The sequence below is a fragment of the Phyllostomus hastatus genome, unplaced genomic scaffold (genome assembly GCF_019186645.2).
Source record: "Phyllostomus hastatus isolate PE091 unplaced genomic scaffold, TTU_PhHast_1.1 phas_contig_5, whole genome shotgun sequence".
In the NCBI taxonomy this organism is placed as follows: Eukaryota; Metazoa; Chordata; class Mammalia; order Chiroptera; family Phyllostomidae; genus Phyllostomus; species Phyllostomus hastatus.
This window is the reverse complement of record NW_025333897.1, coordinates 2574517-2597047: the sequence shown is the minus strand read 5'-3', so window position 1 is coordinate 2597047 and position 22531 is coordinate 2574517. Positions and strand designations below refer to the sequence as shown.

The 22531-nt window shown below is 50.1% G+C and overlaps 2 protein-coding genes and 1 long non-coding RNA gene across 3 annotated transcripts in view; 2 read left to right on the top strand and 1 right to left on the bottom strand.

The window, feature by feature from the left end:
• Positions 1–892: 892 nt before the first annotated feature.
• On the bottom strand, positions 893–2362 carry LOC123823712. Its single transcript, XR_006786576.1, has 3 exons — positions 2158–2362; positions 1798–2018; positions 893–1711 (listed from the first exon to the last, which is right to left on the bottom strand). It is a non-coding gene; the product is annotated as an uncharacterized LOC123823712 (long non-coding RNA).
• On the top strand, positions 2248–13327 carry KCNK6 (potassium two pore domain channel subfamily K member 6). The gene is made up of 3 exons (XM_045846660.1): positions 2248–2701; positions 9907–10302; positions 10485–13327. Exons 1-3 carry the CDS (start codon positions 2380–2382, stop codon positions 10706–10708), a joined length of 942 nt encoding a protein of 313 aa, XP_045702616.1. The 5' UTR covers positions 2248–2379; the 3' UTR covers positions 10709–13327.
• A 2136-nt stretch (positions 13328–15463) lies between these two features.
• Positions 15464–22531, top strand: part of CATSPERG (cation channel sperm associated auxiliary subunit gamma) — a 39851-nt gene continuing 32783 nt past the window's right edge. Inside the window, exons 1-7 of the mRNA XM_045846942.1 lie at positions 15464–15673; positions 16644–16918; positions 17007–17060; positions 20701–20845; positions 21178–21304; positions 21487–21559; positions 22335–22490. Coding sequence (XP_045702898.1) covers positions 15637–15673; positions 16644–16918; positions 17007–17060; positions 20701–20845; positions 21178–21304; positions 21487–21559; positions 22335–22490 — 867 coding nt within the window. The 5' untranslated portion in view covers positions 15464–15636. The remainder of the gene's footprint in view (positions 15674–16643; positions 16919–17006; positions 17061–20700; positions 20846–21177; positions 21305–21486; positions 21560–22334; positions 22491–22531) is intronic.

The following is a 22531-nucleotide window of genomic DNA, read 5'->3' as shown; positions in this document are numbered from 1 at the left end:
CGAGGGCTCAGCGGAGTGAGTGGTCCGGGCTCTGACAGTTGTACAGCTTGTAGAACTTATTGAGGTGAACGTTTAGAGTGAGAAAAGGACACTCGGCAAATCAGGTAGTAAGAACCAAGATGTCCAAGAGGAAGACATCTCTAGACGTTTTCCCAGAAAATAATAAAAATGTTATGCGTTGCAACCTGGCTTTCCCAATCCTCAAAAAAAAGCTACCAACCCCCAGCAATTCATAGCACACACAGGCACATTTGCAAGTGAGGGGCCCTGAGAATTAAACTTCCTTAGTCTCTCCTCTCTTTGTCCCTCAGTCTCCCCATGTATCTCACTAGGTCTCCCCCCTTCCCTCCCTCTCAGTCTCCCTTTTTCTGTCCCTCACTCTCCTCCACTTATCTCAGGCAGAGATAATGGTAGCAGTGACTTCTGGGCAGTGATAGCACTCCGGAACAATGTCAGCAAGTGACTCTGTCACTGTGGCTTTCCCTTTCCTCCTCTGAGACGTTGTCTTTTGGGGGGACCTTGAGGGCTGCGTTGGCCCCTGAGTCATGGCTTAGTCACAGGCTTTTTCTGTGAGTGAAGTGTCCCCATTCCTCTTCTGCACCCCTGGTTTAGCATCCGTCCCTTGGGCTCCACCAGCATTTTCTCATTCTCAGCTTTCCCACTCTTTTCTAAATTCTTCTGTGAGTATTTTTTTATTAGTGAAATAAGTATTCTGGCTTTCTGCTCACCTCATGTTCACATAAGTCACTCCTTACCAGTTTTGTGACTACTAAATTTTTAAGCCTACAATTTCTCATCTGTTTAATGGCCATAATATAAGAGGGGTTGAGGATTCAATACAACCTCATGTGTCCACAGAGGTCTAACATATTGAAGCCTTTGATCACTGGCCCCCACTGTTACTGTTGTATTATCAGGCGTCTCTTCCGGTGAGTTCTCAGTCCCAAGTTGGGCTCTTCCCAAGAGCTGCCACAGTTTTATAAATAGAACCAGCTGGGGTGTGTCTGAGCTGGGCCATCAGCCTCACTCATCTGCCAGTCAGATGTGGTCAGGTCTCTGGTCTGCCTTCCGGAAGGCAGTCATGGAGTGTGCTGAGTTCCAGCTGGAGTGGGATGTGGAGAAAAGTACAGGGGGAACAGGGAAGGCACAACTCCCCTTTCAATGGAGGTGTGGATCTGTGGTTCTGCCTGGAAAAGAGGCCCTGCCTCATTCCTGTTCTTCCTTCATGTTTCGCCTCATATTATTTCCTTTCTCCGGAAGCTCTCTTGATCTCCCAAAAGCTGTGGCAGTCGCCTCCTCTAGGCTCCTTTGGGCTACACAGTCTTCTAGGCATCTACCATCTCAACTCTGGTCACTCTGCCTGTGCTTCCCTCTGGGCTGTCACTCTGTTAAAGTGTTGGGAGCCCTCTGAGGGTAGGTTTCAGAACTGTCGTGGTCACTGCTGTGTCCCCAACATCACTCAGCAAATGGCCCAACGCAAAGTGAGTCCTGAACAAAGATTTGGTGAAGAGCTGAAGATCCCCACTCTGTCGCCTGCCCTAACCTGTGTGGCTCAGTTGGTTGGGAGTCCTCTTGAAAGGCTAAGGGGCGCTGGTTCCATTCCCAGTCGCAGCATATGCCCATTGAGGTTCGGTCCTGGTGGCGGCATGCATAAGAGGCAATGGATGGATGTTTCTCACATCGATGTTTCTCTTCCTCTCTTCCTCTCTCTCTGAAAATAAATAAATAAAATCTTTATTAAAAAAAAAAAAGATCCCCACGAGAGGATACTGCTTCTGTGTTGTGATTTAGACAGACCTCCCCTCCAGCGGACACAACTCCACTCCAGAGCACACGACTTGAGGAATGGTGCGAGGACTGGATGTCAGTTTGTCCCCTTCCCCCTCAGTCAAGCCCCCGGATGCAAAGCACAATCTTCGCCGACTTGGGTGAGGGCCTGGAGGAGTTGGGTGCGACCAGACTTCTCGGTCCGCGAGCAGAAAAGAGAGTTAGGACTCTTAGTTTAGGAGTCGTGACACCTGGGAGGCAGAAGAAGGCAGAAGAAAGGGATGGAAAGAAAGGCAGAATGCCTTTATCTTTTCAATCCCATTCCCCCCGCCACCCCCCCCCCCCCCCGCTGTCCTGGAGCGCTGAGCTCCACCTTCTTGATATTAACACCTGGCGGTGGGGCGTGCCTCAGTTTCTCAGAGGCGGGACGCTTCTCCACGCCCCCGTCCCTCCCCTTTCTTCTCTGGTTCCTCTTTGGGTCGCTGGTGGCCGCGCCTAGAGCACTCCCGGAACTGAAGCTGGGCGCTGGGCCCTCAGGAGGCGGGGGCCACGTCAGCTGGGCGGCGGGGCTTGTCCAGGAGCCGGTGGGGAGCCGGCGGGCGGGAGAGTGCCATGCGGCGGGGCGCGCTCCTAGCGGGCGCCCTGGCCTCCTACGCCGCGTACCTGGGGCTGGGCGCGCTGCTGATGGGACGTCTGGAGGGACCGCACGAGGCTCGGCTCCGCGCGGAACTGAAGATGCTGCGGGAGCAGCTGCTGCGGCGAAGCCCGTGCTTGGCCGCCCCCGCCCTGGACGCTTTCCTGGAGCGGGTGCTGGCGGCCGGGCGGCTGGGGCGCACTGCCTTCGCCAACGCTTCGGGGCCCGCTAACGCCTCGGACCCCGCCTGGGACTTTGCCTCTGCTCTCTTCTTCGCCAGCACACTGGTCACCACCGTGGGTACGTGAGCGTCGCCCCAATTCCCAAGCCAGCGAGGACCTGAGATCCTCACCTTGTCCTCGTCCCCAGGGTCACCTGGGAGCCCTCACGAAACAGCCTTATTCCAGCGGATCACTCCAGTCCGCTCTGGGCCTAGGATCCCCTCAAAACCCCAGAGAGAACCCGGGATCCACAGTCGTGGGATCCGCCCCACCCCCACCCCGGGAAGCCCCCATCCAAGCCTCTCCCAGCAGGAAATCCCCCAGTTTCCTCCAGCACGAGAGCCAAACTCAGAATACCTCCCAGGGAGCATCTGGGACGTCATTACTCTGCCTTGAGCCCCTTGGAGACCTGGGCTTGTCTAGTTCTCTTTGGGCCTCAGAGACCTTCAGCGGGGACCTGGGACCCTGGGCCTGAGACCCTCACCCTCTCCGGACCCGGATCTTAGCCACTAAGGAACTCTGCCCTTCTCTCTGGGCTCAGAATGCTGTCCAGATATGTCCTTCTGGGACACCCCTTGGAAGCCCTAAACCAACCTCCTCCTGGCCCTGGTGCCCAGGTGAGAACCCTGAGTCTCCAGACCCTCTGAGGGTGCCATCGCTAAAGACCTTACTGCCAGTAGAGATCCCTCAGCCCGGACCTGGGGCCTCCCCCTAAGAGGTCCACTCCTGTGGATCTAGACCACTCCCCAGCAAGGCCCCTGCCCTCCCACACCCTCACAGCCCCCAGCAGGTAAGCCATGACTCCAGACACAGGACGCTTCCATGTACCCTACTCCATCTTGGCACCTCCCATGTATTGAGGAGCCCTCGATGCAGGGTCTTCTTCCAATAGAGACATTTTGGCTTTCTTTGAACTTGGAACTTCGATTTTAGCTGCCCCTAACTGGATATGTGAAAGAGACCCACTGCAGAGGGAGCTAGACCACCCTCCAGAAGCCCCCCAGCCAGGACTCCCTCGCCTCCAATCCAAAACTGACTCCAGCAAAACCCCTACTGCTTTTCAAACCAGGGACTCCCCATGGGGGCTTCTTTGAAGCCGAGAAACCCTGGTTGAAACTCAACACTCTCTGGACCCTGATGCCACTCAAGAGCCCCAGCACCACCTGGACCTCCTGTCAGAAACCCCAGTGCCCTCCACATACTGTCACTGGGAGCAGAATGTACTCCCCCCCACCACGATACCAATTACCAGCCTAAGGACTCCACTGTTTGCACCTGCTACCCCTGCCCTGAGACACTAGCCCCTCAGTGTCTGCCCCATCCCAACTTGGGTTTCCCAAGAGAGGGAATCTCCTGGGCACCTGGAACCCCTCTGATCTCTAAACCCACAGCAGGAGCTCTCTGTATAACCCAACACCACCCTAGCCTGCCTTGGATCTGAAATTCTCCCCTCCACCAAGAATACTCCAGGCCCCTGCACCCCAGAGCCCTACCTAGTGTCCACTCAAGACCATCACCACTTTCTACCCTTGACGTGCACAGGCCGGACCTGAGACACCCACTCTGTCCCATCATCCCCTTAGCCTTGTCTACTCTCATCATGTGCCCTCAGGCGCCCTGGGGCTCAAAACCCGATCCGCCTGAGGATTCCCCTCCCAATCCTATTTGTGATCCAGAAAATGCCCCCACTGATGCCTGTCCCCTCTTTACTCTGGACCCTGGACCCAGCCCCAAGCCAGGGTCCATTTCAAACCAGGATACTGGCCTTTGAATTTGGATTACCCAATCCCCAAATCCCTTTCTCAGAGACCAGCCTCCTCAGGTGGGAGCAACCCCTCCTCCCAGACCTACCCATCACTTTCCCACCCCAGCCCTCAGCAGACCTGGGAAACCCCTGTTGTCAGGCTCTGGTCCTTCCACATCCCCTCCCCTAAACTTCCTCTTTCTCCCTTTGCTTGAAATTTGGACTGGGGGTCAGGGGGAGGTGGGAGCTGGAGCAAGCCTAGCCCAGACTCCTACCTCCTCCTCCCTGCCTGCAGTAGCTATCATGCGGCCTTTGCCTTTGGTGGTCCATTGTGTGGACCAGCAAACCAAGGCCATGGGCAGCAGGGCTGGTGTGCCTCTCATACTCTGTTCTGCTGGCTGGGCCTGCCCAACCTGTTCCTAGGCTTCACTGGGTCACATGAGTGTCTCCATCAACCTCCTCCCAGATCCTGGTTTATGAGAAGTCTTCCCAGGTGGGACAGATGAGGAAGCCAAACAAAAGCAGGTGCAGCCTAGGTTCAGATCCCTGCTCAGCCACTGCTCAGCTCTAGGCCTCAGTGTCCTCCCTCCTCTATCAAATGGGGATAAAACACTCCCCACTTCACAGTAATAGTGAAACCTGGTAGAGGACTTGCTACATACAGGCTTTAACTCAATCAGCACATACCTTGTGAGGCAGATACCATTAGTGGCCTTATTTTTTTTAGCAGTAGAAACTGAGGCCCAGAGAGGCTGTGTAACTTGCCTAGGGCTGTACAACTAGGAAGGTGTAGAGTGGAAATTTGAACCCAGGCCATCGGGCCTCAGAGTCCCATGCTCTTAACCAACACACCACACTACCTCTTAGGCCTGCATGATGGAGAGTGATGTGTGCATATTGTAAAGGAAAAATTAACTTTAACACTTGTTAAAAATGGTAAGTTATTGCAATAGGGGAGAGAGACTGAACTCAACTGTGAATATAGCAAAGGCAGCTGGAGATGTAGAGCAGAGAGCAGAGTGAGGGGTTCAGTGGGCGGGAAATTACTAAGAGGAGACAGGTACGCAAGTAGGGGATTCTTGTTTACTGGCTTAATGGGACTGTTGCGAAAGACCAGCCAAGTCCTCGGCTCTCAAGGGTGGAGGATGATGAATGTGATCAGATATCAAGAGTGGGGAGATTCTCCCTAAGCTAACTTAGAGTTCTTGACAAAACTTGGCCAAGAAGAGGGCTCCAAGGAGCCTAACCAAAGTGGGTCAGGAGGGAGTCTGTGTCAGTTTGAAGGGCTGGGGATAAGAACTGACAGGTTTTCTGAGCCTTGGTTTTCATTGTTAGGGAAACTCGGATCTCTGAAGGTATCTGAGAAACAAAAAAACAAACATCTCCCATGCCTTCTTGCTCTCGTCACAGGCCCAGGTCCTCTGAGGAAGATCCGAGGCCTGGAGTCAATGCAGGCAGCCGTGCTGCAGTTGAGGCCAGGGGTGGAGGAGTCAGCAAACTGGACTGAGCATGACCATCATGGTGACTCTTGTTATGTCTTCTTAGGTGCTACACCTTGTCTGAACCCGGTAGGGTCATTACTATCGCATTTGAGAAAGGCATTGTTTAGGAACCCATTTTGCAGGACTCTGAGGAAACAGGCTCAGAGAGGAAAGTCACGTGGCCAAGGCCACATAAGGAATAAATGGCCAAAAAAAACAAAACTGATTTGGACTTTGTTCTTTGGATTAGCAAATTGAGACTCCCAGCCCCCCATTCTATTCTTAACTCTGATTTTTCTGTTTATAAGGATTTTGAGTGATTTACAAACCTGCCATTTCAGCCAGGCTGCTGGGGTTTGTCCATCAAAATCCTTGTACTAATGAGGGTTGGAGCCTTAAATGAAAAACCTCAAATAACAGTTGCTTAAATAAGATGGAAATTTACTTCTTGCTCACATTCATTATAGTCAGTCCAAGACCAGACTGGTGCTGCACAGTCAGAGCACCTTTTGTTCCTCAATAACGCATCTGTGCACGGTCACCTCCTGGTCCCAAATGGCCACTCAACTTCAGCCTTTCAGTCTGTGTTCAGCCAGCAGGAAAAGGGAGGAAGGAAGGAGATAGGTATCTCGTTCTCTTTAAGGACACTTCCTGGAAGTTGTTTGCTTCTTTTTTTCTTTTTTAAGATTTTATTTACTTATTTTTAGAGAGAGGGAAAGGAAGGAAGAAAGAGAGGATGACAACATCAATGTGTGGTTGCCTCTTGTGCATCCCCTACTGGGGACCTGGCCTGCAACCCAGACATGTGCCCTGACTGGGGATCGAACCGGCCACCCTTTGGTTCACAGGCTGGCACTCAATCCCCTGAGTCACACCAGCCATGGCCATGTTTGCTTCTTTCATATATATCTCACTGGCCAGAAATTATTCCAATTACACCCAAGCTGAAAGAAAGGAAACCATGCTTTATTACAGCTGGCCATGTGGTGTCCAGCAAAAACCAGAGTCCTTTTTATTTTTCCCCAATTTTTTTTTACTTTATTATTTTTCCCCTCACCCGAGGACCTTTTTTCACTGCTTTTAGAAAGAAAGGAAGGGAGAGCAAGAAACATCAATGCATGAATTAGTTGCCTCGTCTACTTGGACTGGGACTTGAACCCACAACTTAGGCATGTGCTCTGACTGAGAATTGAACCTGCAACCTTTTGATTATGGGACGACACTCCAACCAACTGAGCCACAATGGTCAGGGCTTCCTCAATTTTTAAAAAAGTATATTTTATTGATTGTACTATTAGAGTTGTCCCATATTTTTCTCCCCTTTATTCCCCTCTAACCTGCACCCCCCTCCCATCAACATTCCCCCACCTTAGTTCATGTCCATGGGTCATACATATAATAAGTTCTTTGGCTTCTACATTTCGTATACTATTTTGAAACTCCCCCTGTCTATTTTGTACCTGCCATTTATGCTTCTTATTCCCAGTACCTTTCTCCCATCCCCTGCCCCCCATAACCCTCCATGTGATCTACATTTCTGTGATTCTGCTTCTGTTCTAGTTGTTTGCTTAGTTTGTTTTTGGTTTTGGTTTTTAGGTTCAGTTGTTGATAGTTGTGAGTATCATTTTACTGTTCATAGTTTTGATCTTCTTTTTCTTAGATAAGTTCCTTTAACATTTCATATAATAAGGGCTTGGTGATGATGAACTCTAACTTGACCTTATCTGAGAAGCACCTTATCTGCCCTTCCATTCTAAATGATAGTTTTGCTGAATAGAGTAATCTTGGGTGTAGGTCCTTGCCTTTCATGACCTCAAATACTTCTTTCCAGCCCCTTCTTGCCTGTAAGGTTTCTTTTGAGAAATCAGCTGATAGTCTTATTATGGGCATTCTTTTGTAGGTAACTCTCTCCTTTTCCTGCTTTTAAGATTCTTTCCTTATCTTTCATCTTGAATAACTTAATTATGATGTGTCTTGGAGTGTTCCTCCTTGGATCCAATTTCTTTGGGACCCTCTAAGTTTCTTGGACTTCCTGGAAGTCTATTTCCTTTGCCAGACTGGGGAAATTTTCTTTCACAGCCTTGTGGTTCATCCTCTGTGCCCGTGCTGCCATCTCTGCCCCTCTACCAGCCTGGATGAATATTTCTTCTTTAACTCCTTGGTTGTTGGACTGCCACACAGTTCAATTTTCTGGCAGTTCTGGTGGGTTTTTGTTTTTAAATTTGTTGTTGCCCTTCTTTTGGTTGTGCAAGAGAGACAGCATATCTACCTATGCCTCCATCTTGGCCAGAGGTCCTCAATTTTTTTATTATGTTAAAATACATGTAAAATTCTCCATCTTTGCCACTTTTAAGTGTGCCTTTTGTTGAATCAAGTCCATTTATGTTATTGTGCAATCATCACCAGCATTCATCTCCAGAACAATTTTTACCTTGCAAAACTGAAACTATACCCTTAAACACCAACTCCCCACTCACCCCTCTCCTCAGTCCCAGCAACCACCATTTTACTTCGTGTCTCTATGATTTTGACTACTCTAAGTACTTCATATAAGTGAAGTAGTATGTGTCTATCTGTGACTGACTTTTTTCACTTAGCATAATATCCTCAAGGCCCATTCATGGTGTAGCATATGTCAGAGTTTCCTTCCTTCGTAATGCTGGACAATGTTCCCTTGTGGGTGTTTACATTTTGTTTATCCATTCATGCATGGATTGGCATGTGGGTTGCTTCCACCTTTTGTTGTTGTGAATAATGCTGCTATGCACATGGATGTGCAGGTATCTCTTTGAGCCCCTGCTCTCAGTTCTTTGAGTCTATGAAAACGGGATCCTTTTGTATGGAAGATGTGTTCATATGCATGACTCCACACGTTATTATTGAGCATACGGCTGGATCTGCTGTGTTTTCTGCAAAAACATCTTACTATCAACGTAAACTAGGTCCCTTACCACCCCCATCATACCTCCGAACTTTTGGGTTGATTTATTTGGGAAATAAAGAGATTTTAAATTACGTACTGCCACAGTGAGCCAGTCTCACCTACGCCTGAATTCCCCTGTATCGTGTTTCTGTGTGCAGAACTTAACACCCATCGTCCTGTGTTCTCAGGCCCTCCAGGAGCTCAGTGGGGCTTGTCACACCCATTTTAGAGTAGAGGGAGCCAGACTATGGCCTGCACCCTTCATTTATTATTTCAATGATTGACTGAGTGACCACTCTGTGCCAGATACCAGGACTATAGCCGTGAACAAAATAGACAGAAGCCCCTGCCCTCCTGGAGATGGCACTCAAAAGAGGGAGATAGATAATAACCAAATAAGTAAACCATATAGTTTGCTAGGTGTTAAATGCTATGAAAACACCCCCCCACCCCCCAAAAAAAGAGTTGGATAAGAGGGTGTAACAATTAAAAATAAGGTGGCCAGGGAAGACCTCACTGAAGTGATATTTGAACAAAGACCTGAAGGACAGGGAAGGGAACCCTGTGGATGCCTGAGGGAAGGGTGTTCCACGAGGAAAGAACGGGCAGTGCAAAGGCCCTGGGGTGGGAGTGTACTTCCCTGCTGGATTATGTGGGGCCTTGTGGGTCACGATGAAGACTGTGTCCTTTCACCCGAGTGGGAAGGAACCACAGGAGGGCTCTGGGCAGGGGAGGGACATGAGTTAAGACTGGTGTTCACAGCGCCCATCTGCCTGCATGGGGGGACAGGTGGCAACAGACTGTGGGAGCAAGGGATGGGGGAGCAGGAAGGCCAGGGAGGAGACTACTGGGGTAGATGTTGGTTGGGGTGGGGTGGGTGAGTTTAGAGTCTATTTGAAATTTGACACAATAGGACTCACTGACAGAAAGTGGGTGTGAGTGATAAGAGAGTCAAGGATGAGGCCAAGTCATGTGTCCTGAGCAGTCAGAAGGATGGAGGTGCCATTACTGGAGATGAGAGAATGGGCATGGGGGGAGAAGATTCAAGGGTATAATTAGGTCTTGGTCTAAGGTGGCCACAGACCCCCAAGTGGGGGTGCCAAGTGGGCAGATGAATTTCCTCATCACTTCCACAGGCTATGGGTACACGACGCCACTCACTGATGCGGGCAAGGCCTTTTCCATTGCCTTTGCGCTCCTGGGCGTGCCAGCCACTATGTTGCTGCTGACTGCCTCAGCCCAGCACCTGTCTCTGCTGCTGACCCATGCACCCCTGTCCTGGCTGAGCACACGCTGGGGCTGGGACTCCCACCGGACAGCCCGCTGGCACCTGGTGGTTCTGCTGGGGATCGTGGTGGCCATCTGCTTCCTGGTGCCAGCTGCAGTCTTTGCCTACCTCGAGGAGGCCTGGAGCTTCCTGGATGCCTTCTACTTCTGCTTCATCTCTCTGTCCACCATTGGCCTGGGTGACTACGTGCCTGGGGAAGCCCCTGGCCAGCCCTACCGGGCCCTCTACAAGGTGCTAGTCACAGGTGAGTAGGGTAGTTGGCTTGGGACTGAGGGCAGGGGCATGACCTTGTCCTCGGGGGTCTGAGGGGAACCTGGCCTGTCTGAGAGGGAAGTTGAGGGCCACAGCCCCATCCTAGGGGGTCCAGTAGTCCCTTAGCCCTGCCTAGGGTCTGAGTCCACCCATGGTCCCTTGCTGTCTCTGCAGCCTACCTCTTCCTGGGCCTGGTCATCATGGTTCTGGTGCTGCAGACTGTCCGCCACGTGTCTGACCTTCACGGCCTCACAGAGCTCATCCTGCTGCCCAGTCCATGCCCTGCCAGCGTCAATGAGGATGAGGATGATCGGGTAGACATCCTGGGCCCCCACTCAGAACCACACCAACAACTCACCACCAGCTCCCACACCGACTATGCCTCTATCCCCAGGTAGCTGGGATAGGCACCTTGAGGCTGGATGGACCTGGACTGTGGCTGAGGAGCCACATGGTCAGCTGACGTGCACATGCCAGTGCTCGTGAGCACCCTGCCACCAACTGTTCATCCTTTGTCGTACCTGTCCTGGGCTCGCCCAGCACCTGCGTTACCTTATTGTCTTGGCCCCTACTCTCATCTCCCCCACACTCTGTGCCTCTTTGGCTTTCTTACCATTTCTGTCTTTCCCTCTCACTGTTTCTTTGTTTCTCACTCTTTTATTCCGTCTGCTTCTCTCAGCAACTTACTATCTATGGTTCTGCCAGACTCTGGGCTCAGACCTCATTTTGGCCACTAGATCGATTGGCCACTACACCATGGACAAGTGACAGCTCTCTCTGAGCCTTGATTTCTTTATCTGTCAAGTGGAAAGAATAGAGGATGGGGCAAAAGTAGGTTTATAGTTGTTGGTATGGAAAATAGTACAATGAATAAATAGTAACACAAGGATAAACTGTTTCGTGTATTCACAACTGTCAACCTACTTTTGCTCCACCCTGTATATTACTTCATCTCAAACCCTCTCTTCTCTGCTGGGCAGTGCTAGACACACAGTAATGGCCAAGGCAGATGGGCCCCACTCTGGAAACAGAATCCCTGTCTGGATCCAAATGGCATGGAAGGCGCTGTTCTTAGCCACGACAGAATTGTATCAGCTGTCCCCATTTACCGAGCACAAAGTGCATATTGTGTGGGTTCTGGAGCCAGCCTTTGCCTGCTTGGATGCAAATCCCAGCTAGTTGCATACTGCCCATCTCCATGGGCAGTCATTTTCCTCAAGATTCTTGGTCCCTCATCTGTCAAATGACAATAATAATAGTACTCACTTCACAAGATGACTTCACAGAGCTTGCCAAGTTTTTCTGCAATGCTTTCTTTGGCCAGGCCCTGTCCTGGGTACTTTACCTATACGAGGAAGACAATATTATCCCCTTTCCACAGGTGAAGAAACTGAGGTACGGGCAGGGGAGGTTCCTTGTCTTAGACACAGAGCTAGGAGGTGATTGATTTTTCTGTTTACTCCCCCCAAATTTGTTCCCTCCAAAATGGTATATCAGTAATAGCACTTACTGCCAAAGACCCAATTACCAAGCTGCTACCTCTTTCAAGCCCTGTGGAGGTGGCATCTTAGCTGGGCCTTGGTACTAGACAAGGGAAAGGGCATGGGGAGGGCATCCCAGGCAGGAGAAACCATGTGTGCAAAGGCATGGAGGTTGGAAAGCATGTTGGACACCAGCTTCTGTGAGTAGGGAGTGAATGGGGGAAGCAGGGTGGAGTGGTTGACATGGGCACCTCTAAAGTGTCCCTAAATGACCAGCTTGGGAAACTTAGCTTCTTTGAGGGTACCAGAGAATCATGGAAGTTTTTTGAGGGGTGAAGGTAATGGTTAGGTTCATGCCTTAAAAAGATCCCCTGGCTTCTCTGTGGATGTAGGTCAGAGGGGGAGATAAAGGCCGGGTGCTCAGAGAAGGCTAGGGCAGGAACAAGGTAGGAAGCAACGGGGCTGGGAAGAGCCAAAGGCAGGAGGTGCAGGTGGAGGGATGCTCAGGAGGTCAAGTGGACAGGCCATAGGCCTTATAGACTTGGGTGGGGGGTAGACAAGGCCAGGGAGGGGACCCAAGGGATGGTCAGCTGCCCTTGAGATGAAGACTCGGAGAAAGAACACGTTAGACAGGCGATGCTGAGGCTAGTTTGGAACATGAATGAGGGGCTAAAGACACCCAGAGGAAAGTGTTAGGAGATTACAAAATCCCCAGGGCTGGGGCCCGGAGTGGTTGAGGCTAGAGACAGGTGCGGAAACCAAGGCCAGTTGAGAAAAGGAGACCCAGAGAGGTTAGATAATTTGCCCAGTTTTGCACACAGGGAGTGCAAAACTGGGGTGTGCAAAACTGGGGTGTGAGCAAGGTTTGGGTTGGTCACTTTGTCCCATGGGAGCTCAGAAACATCTGCTGTCTAGCTCTTTCTCAGCTTCCTAGTCTTCTGCCTCCTCACCCCGGTCCTTGTCGACCTTGCTGCTGAAGTCAGCAGCTGGCTGGGGAGGCAATTGTTTCCCCCCTTTTTGAGGGAGGTACTGAGACTTATGCTCGTCACTGCTACTTCCAAATTTCTCTAGAAAAAAGAAATCAGGCCCTGTTCTTTGACGACTTTAAAAGAAAAAAATGTGCATGCTGAAAATTCAAAAGCTACAAAAGAGTGTACAGTGGAAAGTCAGTCTCCAGCACTCAGGCTGTGTTGACTGATTTCTCAGGTCTCCTTCCAGGCAAGTACCAGCAATATACATGTGTGTGTATATGTGGCATTTTCCTTTCACTCTACACAAGTGATAACTAGTATGGTGAGGTGGTTCCCATTACAGACTCTGGAGGCAAAATCCCTGGGTATAATAAATCTGAGCTCTGTCACTCCCAGTCAGGGCGTGTGATTTGGCCTCCCTGTGACAGAGTTTGCCAGTCTGTGAAATGGGAGGTTAACAGCACCTACCTCATCAATTTGTTAGAGAATTAAGCAACTTGATATCTGTGAAGCTCTTAGAACAGTGTCTGGTATTCAATAAAATGTTGGCTGATCATTATCATCATTTCTGCACTTTGATTTTTATAATATGTTATACATATATGCATATATAATTTTATACACTTTTTCTAATATTTTCTCATTTCTGCACCTTGGTTTTTTTCACCATCCTAGTGTAATTCATAGATTAATCCAGAGATGCACAAGTAAGTCCCATACCTTTTTAATGTCTGCTGTGACTCCTCTAGGACACACATCCCATAAATTATTCCAGCGTCTTCTTAATGGACATGTGGGTGGTTGACAGTCTCTGGCATAAAGAATGCTGCAGGGTACACCTAGTGCATCAAGGTCTCACAAAGGCACCTCCCCCAGATGGGGTTGTATTTCCGGGCGGATGTGCCATGAGAAGACCCCAGGCTCTCTGATTCTGTTCAGGAATCTAGAAGGGCTCAGGTACGCAGCTGCTGCGTTTATTCTCTCAGATGAAGTCATTCCTCCCTGGCCCATGGGGTGGGCTAGAGGTGGGGAACCTAGATATCCACCCGCTGTTCATTTACATAGAATACCTGTTCCGTGTTGAACAGAGTTGGGAACAAGAGTGACAGGGAAAGCCCTAGGCCCTGTCATCCCAGAGTCTGATTCTGTGGGAAACAAAAACTCAGTCCTAGATGGTTATATGGCCTAGCATAGTCAGGGGAGGGTGGGGCTGGTCATATCACAAAGACTCCAGGGAAAGAAAGTGGTTAGCCACTGACAAAGCAGAGAAAAATGTTTCAGAAAATGCTAAAGCATATGCAATCTGGAGGAGAAAAAGCATGCCTCATCCAGAAATTTAAATTGCTCTGTGTGACTGGGCTGTGAGCTACTCGAGTGTGTGGGGAGAAAAGAGATGAGCTGGACTGGAAGGCCAACAGGCATGAAATTGTGCAGGATCCTGGAAACCAACTTTGGAGGTTTCCCTGCAGTGCTGGGGAGACATGGAAGGTTTTAGAGTACTGGTTGCTATGTGTGGCCCCCCCATATTATCAGTATGAGCATCACCTGTGAGAGGGACCAAAGATTACCACCTCAAAATGATTTTGGGATTTTGAAATATCAAGCTGGTTATTTTTAGAAAGGACAGAGGACCTGCTCCAGGGAAGGAGCCATTTATCATCGTAGATAACTAGTTTAATGTGAAGCAGGTGTGACAGGGAGGAACCTTTCATTTTGATCAAATGAAAGGCTCATTTGATCAAAGTCCTCTCTGTGTCCCATTGTTAAACATGGCCCAGCAAATTGCTTTTCCATCCCCATGTGAATTGCCTTCCTGCCTTTCAAATTCCAAACCACAACCCCCTTCCCCAGTTCTCCTTAGCTTCATAATGACGCAAAAACCTCAACTGCCCAAAGCCTCTTTGGGTCTCCTGTCTTAAGGCACCCCCGCATGTACATCTGTTACAAACTTGTGACATTTCCGTTAATCTGTCTCATATTAATTTGATCATTAGCCCAGCCAGAAGAACTTAGAAAGGTGGGAGGAAATTTCATTTTTCTGTCCTCACACGTGGAAACGTGATGGAAGTACAAATCTTCAAGCTCCACCTCAGACCTACTGAATCAAAAACTCTGGGAGTGGATCCCAACAATTTGTTTTAACAAGCTTTTCTGACGAGTCTAACACATGCTGAAGTTGGAAAACTACAAGTTTAGTGGAAAGTCATCTCTGCAGTTCATCAAAAAGTCATGATTGGAGTCCTAATGTTAGACTATAAATGAAAATTAACTTACTGAATATTTATTTGTGCCAGGTAACTCTCCACGTGTTACCTTACTGACTTGCCACAATCACTGTACACGATGGTTGCTTTTGCCCCTGTTTTGTAGAAGAGCGTTAACTTGCAGTCAGATTAATTCTCACAAGAAGACGAAACTTTTTCTTTTTTTAGGTGTAGAACTTTTTATATAAAAGCCTGATTGGGTGGAAGGATGCATAGGTATCACAAACTTCGCCTCCAGCACCCTATGCCGGCCAGGCCCCAGGACGCCTGGGTGTTGTGCATCACTCTCCCTTCCCCGGTAAGCCCTAGGAGCACGTGGGGATGCTCGTTACCGTGGATACAGGCGTGCGAGGCGGGCGTGCCTCGAGAAAGGCGGAAGACGGTTGTGGAAGTGCGGGCGGCCATTTTGAGACCCGGTAAGTGGGGCGGGACTGGCGTGGGCAAGCGACGGCTGACCTGTCTTACCTAAGTGGTACCGCGGGGCGGGGAGAAGAGAGAGGTGCCTGGTGCCATCCTAGGGAGGGATGCGGGGAGTAAGGGAGGCGAGTGGGAGAGGCAGGGAAAGGGAAGAGAGTGGAGGGACCCGGCAGAGGAGCGGACTGGCGAAGAAATGCGGGGCGAGAAGCGAGGAAAGACTAAGAGACGCTGTAAGTAGAGGCGGGGCTAGAAGATGCCGGGCGTTGAGCCCGTTGTTGTCCAAGGCTTGGATAGGGATGGTGAAGAAAAAAAAGGGTTGGGATGAAAAGGTGTTGCGGTTCGGAAAGGTGAAGGTTGAGGAGGTGCTGACCTACAAGGTAGCCCGGCGTAGAACGAGGAGAAGGCGCAGGGCAAAGAGAGAAGAAAGGCAAAGATCTCTGAGAGGGGGCGGGGCCACGCGAGGGGCAGGGCAAGGAGCAGGCTCGGGAACTAACGGCTTGCCAAGAACCAGAGGAAAGGAGGCGTCGAGAATAGGTCGAAGACCAGGAACGGTACAAGGAGCACGAACAGATCGGAGGGCAAGCTCTAAGCGAGAAACAGCGGCAAATCCAGGGGAAGAGGAGGGACGTGGAGAAGGTCCAAGACCGGGAGAGGGGCGGGGCTAGGTACAGGATCCGGTAGGCTCGCCGGAGGAGAAAGGGGCGGTGCGAAGAGAAGTGGGCAGGCGGGGCAAGAAGTGAGGTAGGGCGAGGTGCAGCTGCAGCTGCAGGTGTAGGTATGAGGTCAGAGGGAGGGGCAGGAATGGAGAAAATAGATAGAACGCAGCCAGAGTCAGAAACAGAAATCCGGACTGGGTGAAGAGTTGGGGAGGGATGCAGAGCAAGCGCAGAAAGAAACAAGGGTGGGGCAAGGTTAAGGGAGGAGACGAGGAGGCGGAGCTAAGTCAGGAGCAGTGGTGTAGCCCCGAGCAACTGTAGGGGCGGGACCTGAAGTAACGGCTAGGGTGGGATCCCGCTCAGGGGAAGATGCTGGACCTGGGGCTGGAACGGAGGCGGAGCTCGGAGCAAGAGCAAGGGTGGGGCCAGGAGAAGGAGCGGGTCCAAGAATAGGAGCGGAGTGAGGCAAAGTACAGAGTCGGGATCTCAGAAAGTGGCCCGGGAGCCAGTCTTGCCAGCTGGAGTTGACCACCGCATTCCTTAGATTCAAGCCACGCTGTGCTCTGCCCCACGATGAATCCTGCTGGCCCAGCGTGGACGAGACTACAAGTCCTGTGGGCGCTGTGTCCACTGCTGGCGGTGCTATTATCACCGTGGAGCCTGTGGGCTGCCAAGGAGTGCACCTGGCAGGTTGTTCTGAACAAGTTCGAGACAGTAGGCAGGAACTTAGGGAGTGACCGATTCGTCGATCAAGAGCCCCTGGACACAGTGGACAGCTTGTTCGGCCTTCTGGTGGACGCGCCCATCGACCCGGACCAGGTGAGGGCTCGAGGGCCAGGAGAACGCTAGAGGTCCTGGACCTGCATCTCACTGGACTCTGAACATTTGCCTCAACCTCTCCTTGCAGGAATACATGAGCTTCCCTTACTACCTGAAGATCAACTACTCCTGCAAGGGAAAGGTGAGTCCGTGCAGCCAGAGGGTGCTCATTCTGTGTGAACCTGTTTCCCCATCTCTAACATTTTTTAAAAGATTTATTTATTTATTTATTTTTGGACAGAGGGAAAGGGAGAGAAAGAGAGGGAGAGAATCATCACTGTGCCGTTCCCTCTCACACAACCCCTACTGGGGACCTGGCCCACAACCCAGGCCTGTGCCCTGACTGGGAATCCAACTGTCAACCTTTATTTTTTATTTATTTTTTAAAAAATATTTTATTCATTTGTTTTTAGAGAGAGAGGAAGGGAGGAAGAAAGAGAGGGAGAGAAACATCAATGTGTGGTTGCCTCTTGCACACCCCCAAGGGGGGACCTGACCTGCACCCAGGCATATGCCTTAACTGGGAATTGAACCTGTGATTCTTTGGTTTCTAGGGTGGCACCCAATCCTCTGAGCTATGCCAGCCAGGGTAACTGTTGACCTTTGGTTGGCAGGCTAGCTCTCAATCCACTGAGCTACACCAGCCAGGGCAATATTGAACATCTTTTCACATGCTCATTCATCTATCTATCTTTGGAGAAATGTTCATTCAGATCTTTTGCCCACTTAAAAATTGGGTTGTCTTTTTATTGTTGTGTTATAAAATTTCTTGATATATTCTGATATTAGTTTCTTATTAGATATATGATTTGTATATATTTTGTCACTTTTTGTTGGTTGTTTCACTTTCTTGATGGTGTCCTTTGAACCACAAAAGTTTTATGTTTTATGTTTATTGAGATATAATCCACATACCATAAAAGAGCATCAAAATTTTAAATTTCAGTGAAGTCCAACTTACCAATTTTTTGTTGTCGTTACCTATGCTTTTGGTGTAAACAGGTTGTCTAAAGTCTTTGCCTAACTGGAGGTCATGGAGATTTACTCGTGTGTGTGTGTGTGTGTGTGTGTTTTAAAGTAGTTTAACCCTTACATTTAGGTCTTCAAAACATTTTAATTTAATTTTGTATATGGTGTGAGGTAGGGTTCCAACTCTGACATGTGACTACCCAGTTATCCCAGTACCATTTGTTGAAAACATCATTCTTTACCCCATTGAAATCTTAGCACCCTTGTCAGAAATCAACTGACCATAAATGTAAGGGCTTGTTTCTGCATATGATTCTATTCCATCACTCTATATTCCATCATTCTATATGTCTATCCATATGCCAGTACCACATAGTGTTGATTACTGTAGCTTTGTGGTAAGTTTTGAAATCAAAAAGTGTGAGTCCTCAAACTTGGTTCTTCTTTTCCAAGATTGTTTTGGCTCAAGTAAACTTTCTGAAGACAGTGGAATGTTGTGGTCTAGAAGTGAAGGTCTGGGGGCTGCAGACCTAGGTTTGAATCTGCCATTGATTAATGTTTACTTGGAGGAAGTGTAGCACAATAGTTAACACTTTGAACCAGGCTGCCTGGGTTCAGATTCCATACCATAATAGCTGCAATCTCAGGCAAGTTACTTAACTTCTATACCAAAGTTTCCTCATCCTTTTTTAAAACAAGATTTTATTTATTTATTTTTACACAGAGGGGAAGAGAGGGAGACAAAAAGGGAGAGACACATCAATGTGTGGTTGCCTCTTGCATGCCACCCACTGGGGACCTGGCTCGCAACCCAGACGTGTGCCCTGTCTGGAGATTGAACCAGCCCCTTGGTTTGCAGGCTGGCGCTCAACCCTCTGAGCCACAGCAGCCAGGGTGTCTCCTCATCCTTCTTTTAATTTTTTTAAAATTATATTTTATTAATTATGCTGTCCTCATCCTTAACAAGTGTAAGGTAATGATCATGCCCACTTCATAAAATCATTAAATATGTGTGAAATAATTAGCTCAGTGCCTGGTTCACACAAAGGGCTCAGTGAATGCTAGCAACAAGGTTCTAGAGTATGACCCCGGGCATAGTTTTACTACACGAACCTTCTCTCCTTATCTCTAAAAGCGTGGTAATAATACCTTTATTTGTTCATGCAACACCTATTAGGAGTCAGACTCTCCTACTTTTACAGTGGGGTGGGAATGCAAAGATAAACAACACAGCCAAGTTTTTCTTAGGGATTCAGCCCACCAGGGAAGCAGACAATCAGCAAGTAAATACATAAAATAATTTATGAAGAGTAATCAGTGTAAAGAAGAAAATAAAATGAGGTGATATGTTAGAAAGGAGGGTGTTAGCAGGGGTAGTTGTGGAAGGTCTCTCTGAAGAGACTTGATCAGAGACTTGAATGATGAAAATGGAGGACTGTGAGAACTGGGGAAAGCATTCCAGGCCGAGGGAACAGCCAGTGCCAAGGCCCTGAAGTAGGAAAGAGGCCAGTGTGAGTGAGGACCTCAAAGAAGCCCGTGTGGCTGGAGCAGAATGAGTGAGGGGGAAAGTGGGAGGGGATAGGTCAGGGAGGTGATTTAAGGCCTCATGAACCCTAGTGAGGACTTGACTTTCAGTCTGAGTGACTGAGTGAGATGGAGCGATAAGATGGTTCTGAGCTGAGGAGGGATATGATCCAACTCAGGTGTTTAGAAGCCCCTCCTGCGTGTGTGTGGGGGGGGTGGGGGGGGGGTGGGGGGGAAGCAGACAGTAGGGGGTGGGGTTGGGAGCAGGGAGACCAAGGAGGGGTTGGGAGCAGGGAGACTGAGGAGGCCACTGATGCATGGTCTAGGGGGGACTTAAGGGTTCACAGAACCAGGGTGGTCTTGGCCACTGTTGCCCTGACAGAGAGGAGGTCCCTGCTCCACCAGCACCTGCTAGCCTGTGATTGGAAACCCAGAGGCAGGGCTGCGACAGGTATATTTGGCAGGATTGAAAGGCTCCTGGCTAAGGCATTCCTCAGGATGAAAGCCTGTGTAGAGGTGGTCAGACCCATTACGTGTCTCACCCTGGTCTCAAAGCCCACCCTCATCCCCCACCTGTAGTGGCCTGAGTGCAGCTTTCTCTTGGAGATCCATCCAACCCTTTTCATATGCTTGTTCCATACACTTGGAACACCCTTCTTTCCTCCTTTCATCTCCACTCAAAGCTCTGCCTGCTGTTCTGAGCCCAGCCAGGATCCTGGCATCTCTGGGAGGTTGTTCCTGGCTGTTCCCTCACCCCCTTCCCCAGTTCTTTCTGTCTACTGTCCCATCCCACCTTTTCCCCAGGCCTCTAGCCCCCAGCCCTCAAACATGACTGTCCTCTGACTTTTGGGGATGGCAGAGTCTCATTTCTGCAGGGAAGGTAGAAACCTCAAGAGGGGACCTGGAATCCCTGCAGTGGGAGAGTAGGCTACTAGCAGTTATGGGTGCCAGGTTCAGTCCCACCATCATGATTTTGCTTATCCAATGCTGCCCATCTGTATGTATTCCCTACATCCAAATTCGATCTGAAGACCTTGGCCCTGGACTCACCTCCTCCAGGAAGACATCCTGACTTTCTCCACAGTCCCTAGCCTGTCTCCCCTTCTCCAAGCCTGACTTGTCCTCCACCCAAGCTCCAAACCTAGACCATGTTCTCTGACCTTTCCATGGTGGAGAGTTTGTTCTCCCTACTCAGCCCAGGAGGACAAGCTACTAAAAGTGGGGTCAAGGCGGGGACAGGGGACAGAGGTTATGTGAAAGACATACCTGTGAGGCCATCTCACCCTCAGTCCTCCGAGGCTCTGGTCCGCAAGGGCCACCTGACGGGACTGAAGCCTATGGTGCTAGTCACCTTCCAGTCCCCAGTTAACTTCAATCGTTGGAAGTTGGAGCAGCTACAGATCCAGCTGGAAGCAGCCCCCTTCCGCAGCAAAGGTGGGCTTAAGGGGTACCTGGAGGGGTCATAAGCCTGGCAGGAGTGTGGGGGGTTTCCTGGGGGGATGACTTGGAGGGGAGGCTGGGGTCATCAGAGGGGTCCATGACCTGGTATGATTGTGAGGCTTGTTGGAAGCCCTCAGTGGGGTCTGTGGCCTGGATGGAGGAGGCCTCAGTAGGTTTCATGGCCTAGAGGGGGCTATACAAAGTCCCAAGTGGGGTCCACACCTGGAGGAGGACATGGAGGGTTGCAGGGAGATCTCAGTGATTTGTGGCCTGGAGGGGGCTGCTGGGAGGCCCCAGAAGCCTCAGTGCCCCCTGCTTACCAGCAGATCAGTGCAGCGCAGAGGAGGTGTGTGTCATGAGCTGGTACACGCCCATGCCCCTCAAGAACGGCAGTGTGGTCATGCGTGTGGATGTCAGCAGTAATGGCCAAGGGCCCTTCATCCCCAACAAAAGGTGCCCTTCCCGACACCTGGAACAGGGGGTAGACTCTGGGAGGAACTTCCTTATCTCCAGATCCCCCAAGAAGCCAGGAGGAGACCAATGGGAGGAGACAGGGTGGGGAGGTGGCTGTGAGCTATGGCAGGAGCCCCTGAAACTGGAACCCTCACCTGTGCCCACCTCATACCTGCTGCCAGGTTTCAGGTAAACATCAACGGCTTCCTGAAGAGACAGCAAGACAACAAACTCCGGTTCACTGTGGGAAATGAGGTAAGGGGGCCAAACAGTGGAAATGGTAGAACATGTGGGTTAAAGACAGTGGGCTGGTACTCTGATTACTTCCTACACAAGTGGTAGGCTCCGCTTAGACAGCACTTAATTTGTGCCAGGCCCTGGGCGAAGTGTTCTACTAAACGCACAATCACATTATGTCTTCACACGCATGTACTGAGCACACAGGGTGGCCCCATGGGAACAAAACAGTGAACACACACACTCAAGTCCCTGACCTCTTAGGGCTGACATGCTAGCGGAAGAGACAGACATCAAACCAGTAGTAAACATAAGATCAAGTGAATTTCGTAGTAGGTTAAAAGGTAGAAAGTGCTCTGAGGAGAATTCAGTGAGGGAGATTGGGTCCATGCAGAAGGGGACTGCAGTGTTTGATGGAATGGTCAGGAAAGGAAGAATTGAGAAGGTTGACATCTGGGTAAAGGCTTGAAGGAGGAGAGTGGAGAATCATGCAGATCCTAGGGGAATAACATTGTGTGCAGAGGAAACAACATTGTGTGCAGAGGGAACAGCCAGTGCAAAGGCTCTGAGGTGGGAATGTGTCTGGTCAGTCTGAGAAGCAGTGAGGAGGCCCATGTGGCTGGGAGAGAGTGAGCAAGAGGGAGACTGCAGGGGGATGAGGTTAGAGGTGTGGGGGACAAACTGTGTGGGGCCTCGTGAGCCAGGGAGAAGACTTTGGCATTTACCCTGAGTGAGATGAAGCCAGTGGAGGATAGAGGGATGTTGAGTAGCTCCCCTGTCCCTCCCCTGGCAGCTCTTCAAACTGATGCCCTGGTACTTTATGAATGTCTCATCGAGGCCCCTGTGGTACACTGTGGACCAGGCACCTGTGCTCATCCTGGGTGGAATTTCTGAGGAGAAGTCCATCCTGCTGACTGACACCAACTTCAACGATTTTTTTCTTGTGGAGGTAAGAGATACAGGGCAGATGGTGAGCTGAGGCTTCTTGAA

What these genes read in the sequence shown, in the direction of transcription:
- KCNK6 (XM_045846660.1), top strand. Translation starts at nt 2,380, where the DNA reads ATGCGGCGGGGCGCGCTCCTAGCGGGCGCCCTGGCCTCCTACGCCGCG. An exon ending in CACACTGGTCACCACCGTGG is followed by an intron (nt 2,702 to 9,906) that starts GTACGTGAGCGT and finishes TCACTTCCACAG; the next exon opens with GCTATGGGTACACGACGCCA. An exon ending in CTACAAGGTGCTAGTCACAG is followed by an intron (nt 10,303 to 10,484) that starts GTGAGTAGGGTA and finishes CTGTCTCTGCAG; the next exon opens with CCTACCTCTTCCTGGGCCTG.